At 46.7% G+C, this 17,415-nt stretch overlaps 2 protein-coding genes and 1 pseudogene across 10 annotated transcripts in view; 2 read left to right on the forward strand and 1 right to left on the reverse strand.

Annotated features, from left to right (window-relative positions):
- Positions 1-3,763, forward strand: part of LOC115109302 (protein NDRG4-like) — a 30,834-nt gene extending 27,071 nt beyond the window's left edge. For 7 of the 9 annotated variants that reach the window (XM_029634063.2, XM_029634064.2, XM_029634065.2 and 4 more), the window contains one exon: positions 840-3,763. In XM_029634063.2, the coding sequence (XP_029489923.1) occupies positions 840-988 (149 nt within the window). In that variant the 3' untranslated portion in view covers positions 989-3,763. The remainder of the gene's footprint in view (positions 1-839) is intronic. The other 2 variants (XM_029634061.2, XM_029634062.2) reach the window with 2 other exon arrangements.
- LOC115109301 (olfactomedin-4-like) lies at positions 3,756-6,594 on the reverse strand. Its single transcript, XM_029634060.2, has 5 exons — positions 6,454-6,594; positions 5,924-6,043; positions 5,252-5,470; positions 4,865-5,018; positions 3,756-4,741 (listed from the first exon to the last, which is right to left on the reverse strand). Exons 1-5 carry the CDS (start codon positions 6,511-6,513, stop codon positions 3,909-3,911), a joined length of 1,386 nt encoding a protein of 461 aa, XP_029489920.1. The 5' UTR covers positions 6,514-6,594; the 3' UTR covers positions 3,756-3,908.
- A 7,280-nt stretch (positions 6,595-13,874) lies between these two features.
- On the forward strand, positions 13,875-16,709 carry LOC135564570 (uncharacterized; annotated as a pseudogene).
- The last annotated feature ends 706 nt before the right edge of the window (positions 16,710-17,415 follow it).

A 17,415-nucleotide genomic window follows, 5' to 3' on the forward strand; every position in this document is an offset into this window, starting at 1 on the left:
AGCTCCCAATGTGTTGGAACTGCTACTTCCCAAGTTGAACATTTTTGGTCATTGTTACTCAAGGTTCATGTTTTCCATGCAATAAAATGGTCATAGCTCTACTCTAAGACAATTGCAAAATGTTGACAGATAAGTTCAGGAGCAGGATAACGCTTGCAGGAGGGGGAGCTGACGGAGATCTACTCCTCTGCAGCGTTCAGACTTTCCTCACAGTCCCATTGCATGGTCCTGCTGTACTGTAGCAGGGGGAATGTGTCTGCATGCAGAGTTGCAGGCACATGTTAATGGCTTTACAGAAACTCTCAAGCATCCATAGCTAGCAGGAATGTTTGTTACAGCTAGCTGCCTTGCCGCACTAGCGGCTTGGGTGTTACTTTTCAGTTTACACATTGGCATGTTGTCCCATTTCTCCCAGTGGTTAGCTCATATTGACTTAGCTTTGCCATTGTTTAAATACAAATATTGTCTTCCCCACTTTTGTTCTTTCTTTCTCTCTCTCTCTCCCTCCATCCATCCACCCCCCCTCTCTCTCTCTCTCTCTCTCTCTCTCTCTCTCTCTCTCGTTCTCTCATTCTCCCCCCCTCTCTCTCTCCCCCTCCCTCCCTCTCTCTATCTCCCCCTCCCTCTCTCTCTCTCTCTCTCTCTCTCTCTCTCTCTCTCTCTCTCCCCCTCCCTCTCTCTCTCTCTCTCTCTCTCTCTCTCTCTCTCTCTCTCTCCCCCTCTCTCTCTCTCTCTCTCTCTCTCTCTCTCTCTCTCTCTCTCTCTCCCCCTCCTCTCTCTCTCTCTCTCTCTCTCTCTCTCCCCCTCCCTCTCTCTCTCCCTCTCCCCCTCTCTCTCAGTGCCGTCTGCCAGTATGACCCGTCTGGCCCGCTCCCGGACGGCCTCCCTCACCAGTGGCAGCTCCATTGAGAGTTCTCGTATCCGGGGTTTTACACACTCTGACAGCAATGAGGGCCAGGTCAGCCACACCATGGAAGTGTCTTGCTGAACCCCCACACACACACAGACGTGGGTTGGAGATAGGGATGGATAGAGAGAGAGAGTGAGGAGAGAGAGAGAGAGAGAGAGAGAGAGAGAGAGAGAGAGAGAGAGAGAGAGAGAGAGAGAGAGGAGTTTCTACTTTTAAATGGTAGGTGGAGGATGTCTTCTCTATCTATCTCTCTATGTCTTTGTTGTAGTATTACCCCAAATCCCTCAGTATTTGACAACTTCTGTCACCTCCTCCCCTCATTGTAAAAACTGACACCAACGTATTACTCTTTCCCTTAAACTTTGTAAGCAGTTTTGCTTTTGTGTGTCATTTGTGTTTTGCTCAGTGTCTTCTCCCCCCTTTGCCTTTTCCCTGCTCCCCTTGCCCTAAACCTGCCCCCCTCCTCCTTCCACTCAGACCCATCTGCCCCCTGGCACCCCTCCACTCAGGTCCCTCCCACACTCATCCGCTTGTCTGATGACAATCTCTGTGAGGTGATCAATGATGGTAGTTAAGTGGGTTGTATGTAGTCAGTGAAGGTAGTTGGTCATAGGAGAGAAGACATGCTAGCAAGAGGACATCTTGTTGTAGTTGGTACTATTCATCCTATTTGTCTTGAACAATAGGACAGCAGAGATTATGGGCCTTTGTCTGGGAGGTCCCAGATTTGACAGAAAGCAGCACACAACCTACTATATTTTAGAGAGTTTTACATCACACAGTGGATATGCCTCTCTACCTGAAGGATGTATCTGTGTCACAGGCACTAGTATTCCCACTCCACATCCCCTGTCATACAGAAGCATTAATGAACGTAGTGTGATTCTATATACCCTATAGCCACTAGTAGGAGCATCCATTCCTATATAGTTAGTGTGGCCACGGTCATCTCCACCTCCCCAACATGGAAGTGGTTCTGCTGGGGATCGGTTCTTAGTGGTCTCCCAAATGACAATCACATTTTGACCCAAACCAAACCAGACCTAGGAGCCAAGGCAGAACCCGTTACATATGAGATGTTCTTCTCTCATGTCAGCACCACAAGACGGAACTACAGCTGGCTTCTCCTTCTACAGCACTCAGCCCCACACAAAGAATATACCAAAGCTACACACGCACACTTACCTATGAGGGCTGGGCTCTGTAAGGGAACCGAGCCAAAGTATATTGGCACTTATTGACACACAGTAGCACAAAACACACGCGTGCCCACACAAACGTACGCATACACGCAAACACAGTCAATGTGTCATCACAAAACAAATGTTATTGTATTTACATCCATACCCATGCATAACTTACACAGATAATCAATATCCTTTTTCACAATGCTATTGAGCTGGAATACTGGTTGTTGTGACTGGAGAGACTAGGTGTGTGCTGCTAGCTGCTGAGATGGACTACCCATTGAGTCAGGCTGGTCCTTTGAGGAACTGGGGTCCCTGACAATTTGCACTGTAATAATTTTCTACATTTGATTTGCATTCCTTATTTTCAGTAACAACTGCTGCCTGTCATCTATTTGAATGTCAATCTCTCTGTTTCCCCCAACAGGGGTGAAGTGGGATAACTACTACCGCAGGGGTGCTTCCTGGGACTGTCTGTAAGGGGCAGGGCTTTTTTGGAGCCCATTGCTCCAAGCTCGGAATGTAGGGCAACACCCACCCCAACCACCCCCAACCACCCCCAACCACCTCCAACCACCCCCAACCACCACCAACCACCCCCAACCACCACCAACCACCACCAACCACCCCCAACCACCCCAACCACCTCCAACCAAAACCACAAGCTTCCCCGCCCCTCACAGACACATCCAGTCGCCCCAAAAGGGCTATCAGCTGAGGTCACTTTTCTGTTCATAGTGCTGCCTAGCAACAGTGTACCAATGTGCAAGGGACCCCAGGGCGGTTGCAGCCAAGATTGTAGGAAAGAGCAGAGATTCTATCTGGATGAATGAGGCATTTTCATTTGTGAAGATGCAGAGTGTGAGAGCGAAGGGTCTACAAAATGTTCTGAAAAGGGGATAATAGAGGGGTGATAAAACGTGTAAATTGGGCTTCGGTGAGAGGATATTAGGACTAGTCAGAACAACAAACACTCCTTTCTACTCCTCCAATCTGTTTTCATGCACCGGAGTGTGATATTCAACGTTGTTGCCATGCATTTTCTCTCTGTAAGACTACTGTTGCTGTCAGCTCTGTGCCGACCTGATTCTGCCCCCTTCCTCAGTCTCAAACATACTGCCTAGGGGGCCCTGAATGTAATTTGTCCCTTTGAAATGCTGTACAGTATAGTCAAAGTGCCCCCTTCCACCCACCCACCGCCATTACCCCCTAGGGCTTGTACCTGCTAACCTGACCACCCTACACCCCAACTCCTTCCACGTCTTCCCTGCGCTGTAGATACTCACTGTTTTTAGAGCAGGTTAACTGCAAGAGGACTCCAACACTATTGTATTGTGACACATTCCGCATTTTGGTTCCTCTTTCCTTGAGTTCCTCTTTTTATATAACAATAGAATGGAGTTATCTGTGGTATTACTGGTCCCCGTGTATTATCATTACTATAGTATTATTGATTGATTTATATTGAGGACAAAGTTGTTTTCAGACTGTTTGGTTTCACAGGAGTCTCCCAGCATTGTTTCTGTTCACAGAGATAGTAGGGTTGAATCTTACCTGCTTCGTCATAAAATGTGAAATGTAAAGTTGAAATATATGTACTGTAAGTGGTCTCTGTCCATGTATTGAACATGTAATGAAAACAAATAAAAAACTGTCAGTATAGTCACATGTTTAATCAATGCATTTCTTTGCAACCCTGGTTTTATAAAAAAAAAAGATTGACAATGTGTTTTACTCTTGCTTCCACTGATGCGGGAGGTGGTAAAGATCTGGAAAAAAAGCTAAATACACACTGTCAAGTTGTATAAGGTTTACCCAAAATTAACCTTGTAGGAAACAACCATCGAATCACTGTAGGCATACAGCATGTGGTCAACGGGGCTGTAGTTGAGGGACTGGATGTTGGTGGACATCTTCTTGATCTCCATACCGATGTCATAACGCTCCCGGCCGCTCACAGTATCAAAGGAGTAGAAGATCTCCTCTGCTTCCTTACTCAGGTACCGCGTGGCGTAGAGCACACCGCACGCCATAAAGGTGTTGGTCACAGCACGCTTGTGAGCTGAAGTGGTCCAGGTCCGGCCCAGGGTGGGAGGACTGTCAGGGATCACCTCAGCGAGGACCAGGTTACCAAAGTTATCAGGGGTGCTGTAGATCACCCAGACACCAGACTCATCAGTAGCCAAGTCCATGTCAGTGTAACCATAACAAGCATCCAGATGGCAGAAGTTGAACTTGCTGTTGAACCCAGTACCTTTGGGCAGGCCCACGGTGGTGACTGTCTTTGCTGTGATGTTGAAGCGGCAGACAGCGTCCTTGTTGTAGCAGTTGTAGTAGAGCGCGTCCCCATACATTACAACGTTAGGCCCCTGGATGGTGTTGGTGGTGGGGTTGGAGGAGTGAATCGCCACAGTGCCTGGAACACTGACCCCCACAACCAGAGAGCTCAGGCTGCTATAAAGTCTCACAAAGTTAGAGAAGACATTGCTTGAAGTCAAAGGCACTATCCAAAACCAGCTCTCCTTCCCTGCAGCAGGTTTGGGGTCGCGACCCCAGGAGCCATAAGCATATGAGGCACCATATTCAGTGACTGAATATGTGTTGGGACCAGTCACGCTCCGGAGGTGTCCCAGGGGACAGTTTCCTACATGAGACACAGAATGAACATGATGACAGTGACACCAGAGTATCAAAAAACGATTGAAATGCAGAAGGTTTTAGATTTCAATACAGGCGTTGCTGTGGGAGAAGGCATGCGAAGACGAACCAGGTGCAGGTTCAGGGGGTGGGGCAGTAGGATGGTGGCCGTTCTGGCACTGGTCCAAGTCCCTCCTCAGACGTTTGTTAACCTCCTTTCCCCTGACCACCTGCATGTTGTCAAATTTCTCCAGCTTCCCCATCTCTTCTTTGAGCTCCTGCAGCTGGGAAGAAGAGCACCTGATCATTCCTCAACACATATAATCAAACTGAGCATTGACACTTCTCTACAACACCTCTAAACTCATACTGTAAATGGTAGTCATACATGTTCATACAGTATATGATCTAACTATAATGCATTTTTAATCCGATGTGGCATGACCATTGCTAAGGTAAAGTATTTTAGGCAACTTCTTGAGTAAAATAGAGTTTGATCTCCAGTAAGGCTCCTTACCTGTTCAGCAGTGTCTGTGTTGAGGCGTTGGTGGCTGTGAGTGGTACTGTTGAGTTTGGCGATGAGGTTCTGGATCTCCGACAGTTCATTCTCTATGACCTGAAGAGACACCGTCCCATACAGATCCCCATCGTCCTCCTGCTCCAGCACTGACACGTCAGCCTCCAGCTGGGGTAGACGCCTCTTCAGACCCAGCAACAGACCCTCCACCTCCATAGTCTACAGGTGAACAGGAGATACACTCTTTAGAAAAAAAGGTACTGTGTAGAATCTAAAAGGGTTCTTTGGCTGTCCCCACAGGAGAACCCTTTGAAGAACCCTTGTTAGTTCCAGATAGAACCCTTTTGGTTCCAAGTAGAACTGTTTGGGGTTCCATGTAGAACCCTTTCCACAGCATGGAACCCATAATGGTTCTACCTGGAACCAAAAATGGTTTTACCTGGAACCAAAAAGGCTTCTCATTTGGGGACAGCAGAATGACCCTTTTATAGGGAACATCCAATATTACTTGATTGACTTTGATACACAATGAAAGGTGAAATATCTGCTTCTTCTTATTTGATTCACAATTAAATTATGTGAAATATCAGAGATCTGTTTCTCACTATTTGTAGTAATTGTTTTAGAGAAAGTGGGAATTTAGAAATAGGATTTTCGAAGCATGTCTCTTACCTGCTGTGGAGTGATGTTTTTAGTGCACTTTGAGGCACTGTTCTCTACAGTCTGCAGCTTGTCATGAGGGAAGGGGTGCTCAGAGTTCTTCAGGTCACACACACAGTCACTGGGCGAAGACTGGGCGAAATGAGAGAGCAAACAATATTATAGTACACATCTGCAGAACAATATTATAGTACACATCTGCAGAACAATATTATAGTACACATCTGCAGAACAATATTATAGTACACATCTGCAGAACAATATTATAGTACACATCTGCAGAACAATATTATAGTACACATCTGCAGAACAATATTATAGTACACATCTGCAGAACAATATTATAGTACACATCTGCAGAACAATATTATAGTACACATCTGCAGAACAATATTATAGTACACATCTGCAGAACAATATTATAGTACACATCTGCAGAACAATATTGACATTTCTTTTTGTAGAGATTTTGCTGTTGCTTATTGTTCCTACATGTCATATAGAAAACATGTATTCTGGGCTGAGCAGGACAGTGTCCTTACCTGAGGGAAGATGGAGACAAGACCAGTGAACATCAATGTGAACACCAGAGAGGACTTCATGTTTGACCAGAGGACAGTGTGGATGTGAGACCAGTTGCTCTAAGAACCATGTAAATATGCAAGGGGATCTGTGTCTCTCTCTTGTGCAATACGCCACAAGGCATGTGGTGGTGCTGCTGAGGAGAATAACGGTAAGAGAAGAAAAATAGGGAAGAAAAAATGATGAGAATTTCATTTTTGGAGTATGTCTTGTGTGTGGTAAGGAAGAAATCAGGAACGGAAACTAAACATGTTTGTGTGACATGACAGCTACTTCTGTTCAAGAAGACGACAGGAGAGATGATAACCTAAACATGATTATTTACTTACTCTCAGTTCCACTGTTTGCCACACTTGGTTTGTGCAATTCAATTATGGGCTCTTCAGTGCGGGCCGTTCTACTGCCAGTGTTCGTCTGTGGAGATTGGATGGCTGTGTGCTCCTGTCTGCACCTGTCAGCATCGGGGTGTCCACATACTTTGCCTTCCATAAAATGAAGAATGCCTGTTCTTTATCAATCCCATCTGATCTTTGGAGATGACAGATTCTAGCTATACACTTTAGTGATTAGCTTTATGTCAGGCCATGCGATTAGCCTCGTACCATGAATATGTATAGCCATGTCGAGACAACTCAAAGTTACATTTATTAGCTACATAGCCGTCTTTGTATCAAAGATAATTGTGTAGTCTTAAAGGATTTCCTAGGTTAGCTAGCCAGCTATTGTCGTTCTTTTAACGCAACGTAACGTAATCAACACTGCTAGCTAGCCAGCTAGCCCCGAATAGCAGCACAGTAGCACAGTAGAAACTATTACACTCAACGGAACGACTTGATTAGTGTAGTGTCAACAACGCAGACACTGCCAGCTAGCCTACATAGTCAACAACGCAGCCTCTGCCAGCTAGCCTACTTGAGCAGTACTGTATCATTTTAATCATTTTAGTCAATAAGATTCTTGCTACGTAAGCTTAACTTTCTGAACATTCGAGACGTGTAGTCCACTTGTCATTCCAATCTCCTTTGCATTAGCGTAGCCTCTTGTGTAGCCTGTCAACTATGTGTCTGTCTATCCCTGTTCTCTCCTCTCTGCACAGACCATACAAACGCTCCACACCGCGTGGCCGCGCCACCTAATCTGGTGGTCCCAGCGCGCACGACCCACGTGGAGTTCCAGGTCTCCGGTAGCCTCTGGAACTGCCGATCTGCGGCCAACAAGGCAGAGTTCATCTCAGCCTATGCCTCCCTCAGTCCCTCGACTTCTTGGCACTGACGGAAACATGGATCACCACAGACAACACTGCTACTCCTACTGCTCTCTCTTCGTCTGCCCACGTGTTCTCGCACACCCCGAGAGCTTCTGGTCAGCGGGGTGGTGGCACCGGGATCCTCATCTCTCCCAAGTGGTCATTCTCTCTTTCTCCCTTACCCATCTGTCTATCGCCTCCTTTGAATTCCATGCTGTCACAGTTACCAGCCCTTTCAAGCTTAACATCCTTATCATTTATCGCCCTCCAGGTTCCCTCGGAGAGTTCATCAATGAGCTTGATGCCTTGATAAGCTCCTTTCCTGAGGACGGCTCACCTCTCACAGTTCTGGGCGACTTTAACCTCCCACGTCTACCTTTGACTCATTCCTCTCTGCCTCCTTCTTTCCACTCCTCTCCTCTTTTGACCTCACCCTCTCACCTTCCCCCCTACTCACAAGGCAGGAAATACGCTCGACCTCATCTTTACTAGATGCTGTTCTTCCACTAACCTCATTGCAACTCCCTCCAAGTCTCCGACCACTACCTTGTATCCTTTTCCCTCTCGCTCTCATCCAACACCTCCCACACTGCCCCTACTCGGATGGTATCGCGCCGTCCCAACCTTCGCTCTCTCTCCCCCGCTACTCTCTCCTCTTCCATCCTATCATCTCTTCCCTCTGCTCAAACCTTCTCCAACCTATCTCCTGATTCTGCCTCCTCAACCCTCCTCTCCTCCCTTTCTGCATCCTTTGACTCTCTATGTCCCCTATCCTCCAGGCCGGCTCGGTCCTCCCCTCCCGCTCCGTGGCTCGACGACTCATTGCGAGCTCACAGAACAGGGCTCCGGGCAGCCGAGCGGAAATGGAGAAAACTCGCCTCCCTGCGGACCTGACATCCTTTCACTCCCTCCTCTCTACATTTTCCTCTTCTCTCTCTGCTGCTAAAGCCACTTTCTACCACTCTAAATTCCAAGCATCTGCCTCTAACCCTAGGAAGCTCTTTGCAACCTTCTCCTCCCTCCTGAATCCCCCCTCCTCCCTCTCTGCAGATGACTTCGTCAACCATTTTGAAAAGAAGGTCGACGACATCCGATCCTCGTTTGCTAAGTCAAACGACACCGCTGGTTCTGCTCACACTGCCCTACCCTGTGCTCTGACCTCTTTCTCCCCTCTCTCTCCAGATGAAATCTCGCGTCTTGTGACGGCCGGCCGCCCAACAACCTGCCCGCTTGACCCTATCCCCTCCTCTCTTCTCCAGACCATTTCCGGAGACCTTCTCCCTTACCTCACCTCGCTCATCAACTCATCACTGACCGCTGGCTAAGTCCCTTTCGTCTTCAAGAGAGCGAGAGTTGCACCCCTTCTGAAAAAACCTACACTCGATCCCTCCGATGTCAACAACTACAGACCAGTATCCCTTCTTTCTTTTCTCTCCAAAACTCTTGAACGTGCCGTCCTTGGCCAGCTCTCCCGCTATCTCTCTCAGAATGACCTTCTTGATCCAAATCAGTCAGGTTTCAAGACTAGTCATTCAACTGAGACTGCTCTTCTCTGTATCACGGAGGCGCTCTGCACTGCTAAAGCTAACTCTCTCTCCTCTGCTCTCATCCTTCTAGACCTATCGGCTGCCTTCGATACTGTGAACCATCAGATCCTCCTCTCCACCCTCTCCGAGTTGGGCATCTCCGGCGCGGCCCACGCTTGATTGCGTCCTACCTGACAGGTCGCTCCTACCAGGTGGCGTGGCGAGAATCCGTCTCCACACCACGTGCTCTCACCACTGGTGTCCCCCAGGGCTCTGTTCTAGGCCCTCTCCTATTCTCGCTATACACCAAGTCACTTGGCTCTGTCATAACCTCACATGGTCTCTCCTATCATTGCTATGCAGACGACACACAATTAATCTTCTCCTTTCCCCTTCTGATGACCAGGTGGCGAATCGCATCTCTGCATGTCTGGCAGACATATCAGTGTGGATGACGGATCACCACCTCAAGCTGAACCTCGGCAAGACGGAGCTGCTCTTCCTCCCGGGGAAGGACTGCCCGTTCCATGATCTCGCCATCACGGTTGACAACTCCATTGTGTCCTCCTCCCAGAGCGCTAAGAACCTTGGCGTGATCCTGGACAACACCCTGTCGTTCTCAACTAACATCAAGGCGGTGGCCCGTTCCTGTAGGTTCATGCTCTACAACATCCGCAGAGTACGACCCTGCCTCACACAGGAAGCGGCGCAGGTCCTAATCCAGGCACTCGTCATCTCCCGTCTGGATTACTGCAACTCGCTGTTGGCTGGGCTCCCTGCCTGTGCCATTAAACCCTACAACTCATCCAGAACGCCGCAGCCCGTCTGGTGTTCAACCTTCCCAAGTTCTCTCACGGCACCCGCTCCTCCGCTCTCTCCACTGGCTTCCAGTTGAAGCTCGCATCCGCTACAAGACCATGGTGCTTGCCTACGGAGCTGTGAGGGGAACGGCACCTCAGTACCTCCAGGCTCTGATCAGGCCCTACACCCAAACAAGGGCACTGCGTTCATCCACCTCTGGCCTGCTCGCCTCCCTACCACTGAGGAAGTACAGTTCCCGCTCAGCCCAGTCAAAACTGTTCGCTGCTCTGGCCCCCCAATGGTGGAACAAACTCCCTCACGACGCCAGGACAGCGGAGTCAATCACCACCTTCCGGAGACACCTGAAACCCCACCTCTTTAAGGAATACCTAGGATAGGATAAAGTAATCCCTCTCACCCCCTTAAAAGATTTAGATGCACTACTGTTCCACTGGATGTCATAAGGTGAATGCACCAATTTGTAAGTCGCTCTGGATAAGAGCGTCTGCTAAATGACTTAAATGTAATGTAAATGTAGGTTCAGTAGAGATGTGAGGCCATAAGAGCCATTTTAGTGTTAAAGGAGTATCACTTTTAAAATATGAGGTAGTAGTGGGGTTAGCTTATCTGGAAACCATCTGGGGCTAAGGCCTTTCCCACTACACAAGACACATAATGCTTGGGTGATTGCATTACTTGACAATGTTTCCTCAAACTCTGCATCCAGCTCAGAATCCCTGTAGATATGCTGGTGTGTAAATGTATCCACAATGCACAGCATGTTTCATCCCATAATTCTGGTGAAATGTGGATCTCAGCAAAGCTGGTTGTGCAGTAAGGGAAATGTGAATTGCACAGAGGTAAAAATATGGAACATTGTTCCCGTCACTGATTCCACCACAAACCCAGCACATGTCCATATGTTGGTTTGATGGTTTCATAACCTCTGAATTTACAAAGACGGAACTGCCTTCTACAGCAAAAGTATTAACATCTGTGAATGTGTGTGTGCTTAAAAATACAATGTTGTTCCTTTTCATTCCAGTGTGCCATGAGAACTCTAATGCTGCAGTTCTACTCTTTGTCCACACTGCCTGTCTACTGTTTTATGTTTCTCATCTAATACATTTTTTAAAACTTCCACAGGTTTATGTTCATTGTTACTAAAGAACCTCAAATGTTCTTATTCTTACATGCCATGTATTAATTACTTATTTCTAAAGGATTGAGTGTTTTTTGTTGATGTAGATGTTTTTATTTGGGTGTATGCAAATAGAATAGAATGCTTTTCTATGCATAACCACCTCTGGCCTGCTCGCCTCCCTACCACTGAGGAAGTACAGTTCCCACTCAGCCCAGTCAAAACTGTTCGCTGCTCTGGCCCCCCAATGGTGGAACAAACTCCCTCACGACGCCAGGACATCGGAGTCAATCACCACCTTCCGGAGACACCTGAAACCCCACCTCTTTAAGGAATACCTAGGATAGGATAAAGTAATCCTTCTCACCCCCCCCCCCCCTTAAAAGACTTAGATACACTATTGTAAAGTGGCTGTTCCACTGGATGTCATAAGGTGAAAGCACCAATTTGTAAGTCGCTCTGGATAAGAGCGTCTGCTAAATGACTTAAATGTAAATGTAAATGTAATGTGTACACAAAGGGTAATGGTGATGACCAGCACATCCCTGGCCTCCAACAGGATGACTTGTATTCATGCCAGGTGAACAGTGTCTAGGCCCAGGTTCTCCAACAGGACCCAAGCAATTCTGAAAGTACATGCAATTTTTGCATGTGTCCCATTGCAAACTGTCATAAACATAAAGCTCTCGGCTACTAGTGAAAGCCTCTCTACTCTGGCTTCCTGTTAAGGGCTAGGGCTGATTTCAAGGTTTTACTGCTAAGCATTACATGGGCGTGCTCTTACCTATCCTTACGATTTGGTCCTGCCGTACATACGTACACGTACGCTACGGTCACAAGACACAGGAATCCTTACCGTCCCTAGAATTTCTACGCAAACAGCCGGAGGCAGGGCTTTCTCCTATAGAGCCCCATTTTTATGGAATGGGCTGCCAATCCATGTGAGAGACGCAGACTCGGTCTCAACCTTTACGTCTTTATTGAAGACTCATCTCTTCAGTAGGTCCTGTGATTGAGTGTAGTCTGGCCCAGGAGTGTGAAGGTGAACGAAAAGGCACTTGAGCAACAAACCGCCCTTGCTGTCTCTGCCTAGCCGGTTCCCCTCTCTCCACTGGGATTCTCTGCCTCTAACCTTATTACAGGGGCTGAGTCACTGGCTTACTGGTGCTCTTCCATGCCATCCCTAGGAGGGGTGTGTCACTTGAGTGGGTTGAGTCAACCCCTTGGGTTATGCTGTGGGGGAGATTTCGTGGGCTATACTCGGCCTTGTCTCAGGATGGTAAGTTGGTGGTTGAAGATATCCTTCTAGTGGTGTGGGGGCTGTGCTTTGGTAAAGTGGGTGGGATTATAACCTGCCTGTTTGGCACTGTCCGGGGGTATCGTTTGACTGGGCCGCAGTATCTCCCGACCCTTCCTGTCTCAGCCTCCAGTATTTATGCTGTAATAGTTTATGTGTCGGGGGGGGGGGGGGGTTAGGGTCAGTCTGTTATATCTGGAGTATTTCTCCTGTCTTATCCGGTGTCCTGTGTGAATTTAAGTATGCTCTCTCTAACACTCGCTCTCTTTTTTCTCTTTCTCTTTTTCTCTATTTCTTTCTTTCTCTCTCTCTCTCGGAGGACCTGAGCCCTAGGACCATGCCTCAGGACTACCTGGCCTGATGACTCCTTGCTGCCCCCAGTCCACCTGGCTGTGCTGCTGCTCCAGTTTAACAGTTCTGCCTGCGTCTATGGAACCCTGACCTGTTCACCGGATGTGCTGCCTTGGCCCAGACCTGCTGTTTTCAACTCTCTAGAGACAGCAGGAGCTGTAGAGATACTCTGAATGTTCGGCTATGAAAAGCCAACTGACATTTACTCCTGAGGTGCTGACCTGTTGCACCCTCGACAACCACTGTGATTATCATTATTTGACCCTGCTGGTCATCTATGAACATCTGAACATCTTGTTCCATGTTCTGTTATAATCTCCACCCGGCACAGCCAGAAGAGGACTGGCCACCACCATAACCTGGTTCCTCTCTAGGTTTCTTCCTAGGTTCTGGCCTTTGTAGGGAGTTTTTCCTAGCCACCGTGCTTCTACACCTGCATTGCTTGCTGTTTGGGATTTTAGGCTGTCACGTTGTGACATCAGCTGATATAAGAAGGGCTTTATAAATACATTTGATTGATTGATACTATCCAATCAGAGACACTTTGACATGATCCCACTCGGCAGCAGTAGACCTAACAGGAACATTGCTAGACCAATTCCTCTCTTTCTAAATGTTCAACTAAAGGGGAAATACACAAACAAATCTAAAACATTATTATTTCTTACCTCAAAATTGGTATTCTGATGTGATTTAAGCATTGACATGGACTCAGAACACCCATTTACATCGTTTATCTATTAATAACCATAATATTGAGAGTAAAAAACGTAATTAAAACAAATAAAATAGGACAGCAAAATTGACACAGAAAACAGAATTCCAGAAAATACAAATGATAATTTAACAGAAAACACATATCTTGTGCACCAAGGACCCGGGGAAGAGTTGTGCATATTTGAAAGATATTTAAAAAATAGTAGCTTGCGATGTGTATTCCTTAAAAATAAAAAAAAGTCTCTAGAAAAGGTTGGAGACCCCAGGTCTAGGCGTTCCCTGGCCTGAAGTTCGACGGGGTTATGCATCTGGTGCAGGACTGCGGAGACTTCCTGCAAAAACATCAGGCACTGGTAAGGCGTGTAACGGTGGGTTAGGTGTGTCACAGTGGGCTAGGTGTTTTACAGTGGGCTAGGTGTTTTACAGTGGGCTAGGTGTTTTACAGTGGGCTAGATGTTTTACAGTGGGTTAGGTGTGTCACAGTGGGCTAGGTGTTTTACAGTGGGTTAGGTGTGTCACAGTGAGCTAGGTGTTTTACAGTGGGTTAGGTGTGTCACAGTGGGCTAGGTGTTTTACAGTGGGTTAGGTGTGTCACAGTGGGCTAGGTGTTTTACAGTGGGTTAGGTGTGTCACAGTGGGCTAGGTGTTTTACAGTGGGTTAGGTGTGTAACGGTGGGCTAGGTGTTTTACAGTGGGTTAGGTGTGTCACAGTGGGCTAGGTGTTTTACAGTGAGCTAGGTGTTTTACAGTGGGCTAGGTGTTTTACAGTGGGTTAGGTGTGTCACAGTGGGCTAGGTGTTTTACAGTGGACTAGGTGTTTTACAGTGGGTTAGGTGTGTAACGGTGGGCTAGGTGTTTTACAGTGGGTTAGGTATGTCACAGTGGGCTAGGTGTTTTACAGTGGGCTAGGTGTTTTACAGTGGGCTAGGTGTTTTACAGTGGGTTAGGTGTGTCACAGTGGGCTAGGTGTTTTACAGTGGGTTAGGTGTGTCACAGTGGGCTAGGTGTTTTACAGTGGGCTAGGTGTTTTACAGTGGGTTAGGTGTGTAACGGTGGGCTAGTTGTTTTACAGTGGGTTAGGTGTGTCACAGTGGGCTAGGTGTTTTACAGTGGGCTAGGTGTTTTACAGTGGGCTAGGTGTTTTACAGTGGGTTAGGTGTGTAACGGTGGGCTAGGTGTTTTACAGTGGGTTAGGTGTGTCACAGTGGGCTAGGTGTTTTACAGTGGGCTAGGTGTTTTACAGTGGGCTAGGTGTTTTACAGTGGGTTAGGTGTGTCACAGTGGGCTAGGTGTTTTACAGTGGGCTAGGTGTTTTACAGTGGGCTAGGTGTTTTACAGTGGGCTAGGTGTGTCACAGTGGGCTAGGTGTTTTACAGTGGGTTAGGTGTGTCACAGTGGGCTAGGTGTTTTACAGTGGGCTAGGTGTTTTACAGTGGGTTAGGTGTGTAACGGTGGGCTAGGTGTGTAACGGTGGGCTAGGTGTGTAACGGTGGGTTAGGTGTGTAACGGTGGGCTAGGTGTGTAACGGTGGGTTAGGTGTGTCACAGTGGGCTAGGTGTTTTACAGTGGGCTATGATTATGTTCTGACATGGTTTCCTGTTAAACAACATAACCATGGACATATGATCAAAATCAAAATGATGTTTTGTGTGCATCAGTGTGCATTTTAAGTTGATTGATATTTTTATTTCTCAACTGATTGTTAGGTGATGCTTTCCAACGAGAGGCTTCCTCTGATCCAGGCCACTATTGAGAACATGACTGCTAGCCAGAAGCCGTACCAGTACCTGAACGACCAGGGTCTGTACACCTCCCTGCACCTGCGTCAGCTAGCCAAGGAACTGAGGGAGCTGGAGGCTTCATACACCAAGACAAGCCAAGTGATCAGACTCAAACATGGACCAAGGAGGTACATACAGTATAGTTCACTTTATTACACGTCATCTTGGACAATCTTTTTTTGTATGATTTTATTTGACCTTTTATAAACAATACAAAACATTCACATCATACAAACATCAACTACATCACACCTGCCCAGACCCACTAGACCACACCCCTGTCTCCAGCTCCCACCTCACTTTCCGCCACAAAGCCTCAAACTGCACCATTTTGTTTTTCTCTCCGTCGCCCACACACTTTACATTTTTACATAATAAAGCATTTGACCTTTACATTGCATTAACAACGGAGGATTGGTTGATTTCCAGTTTTTTAAGTATACATTTTTTAAAGATCTTGCCCCAATCTAACACATTATATCAACACCAAACCTGCCTCTCAACCTAAAATGATATAGATTTATTACAACATGTAATACAATCTAGCCGAAGCGGTTATCAATGCATCTCAGATGGGTAAGAAATGAGAGCTTGCAAAGGCCCTTCTCTGGGTACTCTAATGTGTCATGTGCTAATAATGTCTCTTCACTGGGTGTCTCCCAGATCGATGCGGTGTGTAAGGAGATAGATACTGTAGGATGCATTTGTCAAACACCTTTAACATGAAGATGCTGAAAGAAAAGTGCAGCTTTCTGAAGAATGGCATAGAGTCCTGTAGGACAATCCCAGATCAGTTCATAAATGAGTGTCAATGTGTGTTTTTGAGAGACAGCTCAGATATCTTAGGCCAGGAGGGCAGTGAGGACTTCTACTATATTCAGCCCCTTGTGAACGGCCACAGACTGGGGGACATCGGTCGCCGTTACAGCCCCTATGACAACTTTATGACCTCCAAGAACCACGAGGATGTGTCCGTGGCACCGTCCCCCAGCCTTGCTAATTCCATCCAGGGCTTCGGCACCGTGGTATGGTGAGGCAGTGTTCTATAACTGCTGCGACTCCGCTGAGCTGGCCCACTATGACCTACAGACCAAGGTCACAAGTCGTCTGAAGATACCTGACGTCGGCTACAACAACCAGTTCCTCTACTGCTACTACATGAGACTGGGTTATCTACAGCACTACTGTGGCCATGGTGCTGAGCCAGCTAGACAGTTTCTAATAGTCTGTACACACAGTGTAGAAACAGTGTGTGTGCTGTTTTTCTGCTTATCTTTATAATGTTGACTTCTTCCTAAAGAAATTAAATCACAATGATGTTAAATAAGGGTTGGCTAGAATTAGATTTGAAATGTATTGAAGTGCTATAAACATGATAAACACACTGAATTGGGCTCTAATTATTTAATTCAGTCAGGCATTCACTTTTATTTCCTCAAAGCTACTGAGGTAGACATACAGTGCAGCACAATAGTCTGAATTAAATATGGTTAAAATACACACAGGCACACACACACACATACGTACACACAAGTGCCCTATGTAGCCTTGAAGTATCCATAATAGTGCTCTTGTTTCCTGCAAAAAAATATTTACATTTTAAAACTAGTTATGAGCCCTTTGTCCAAAATAGAAAGTAATATTTCAATAACTTTGTTCTGTAAATATTGTACCAGAATCTTCTGAGGCTTGACTCCATTTACAGCTTCAATCTCCTACATCTCTGCATCCAATGACAGGCCTAAAGGACTGGGAGGTGAGCTGATAGGTTCACAGGGAGATTCTGGGTCATTCTGGTCAGAATCATCTAAAAACAGAACAAAGTAATACTGTTTAATGTCACATTCAAACATAGTTATACAGTAATGTATAAAAACTGCTTCTCAGTAACCGATATCAGTAATCTAGTATGGTCAGCAGAGGGTGCTGGAGGAACTAATAACAGGGAACAAAAGAACACACATTAGAACATGTATTCAAAGCTATAAACACTGACCTGAGTCGCAAATCACCTGCCTCTCTAGGAGCTGTCGTGTCTTCCTTAGTTTATACTCCAACAACT

Source organism: Oncorhynchus nerka, linkage group LG25, assembly GCF_034236695.1.
Source record: "Oncorhynchus nerka isolate Pitt River linkage group LG25, Oner_Uvic_2.0, whole genome shotgun sequence".
NCBI lineage: Eukaryota > Metazoa > Chordata > Actinopteri > Salmoniformes > Salmonidae > Oncorhynchus > Oncorhynchus nerka.

Excerpts from the sequence above, each read along its gene's own strand:
- LOC115109301 (XM_029634060.2), bottom strand. The coding sequence starts at position 6,513 with ATGAAGTCCTCTCTGGTGTTCACATTGATGTTCACTGGTCTTGTCTCC. Across the intron at positions 5,019-5,251 it reads ACACAGACACTGCTGAACAG|CTGCAGGAGCTCAAAGAAGA; the intron begins GTAAGGAGCCTT and ends TCTTCTTCCCAG. Across the intron at positions 4,742-4,864 it reads ACCCCCTGAACCTGCACCTG|GAAACTGTCCCCTGGGACAC; the intron begins GTTCGTCTTCGC and ends TGTCTCATGTAG.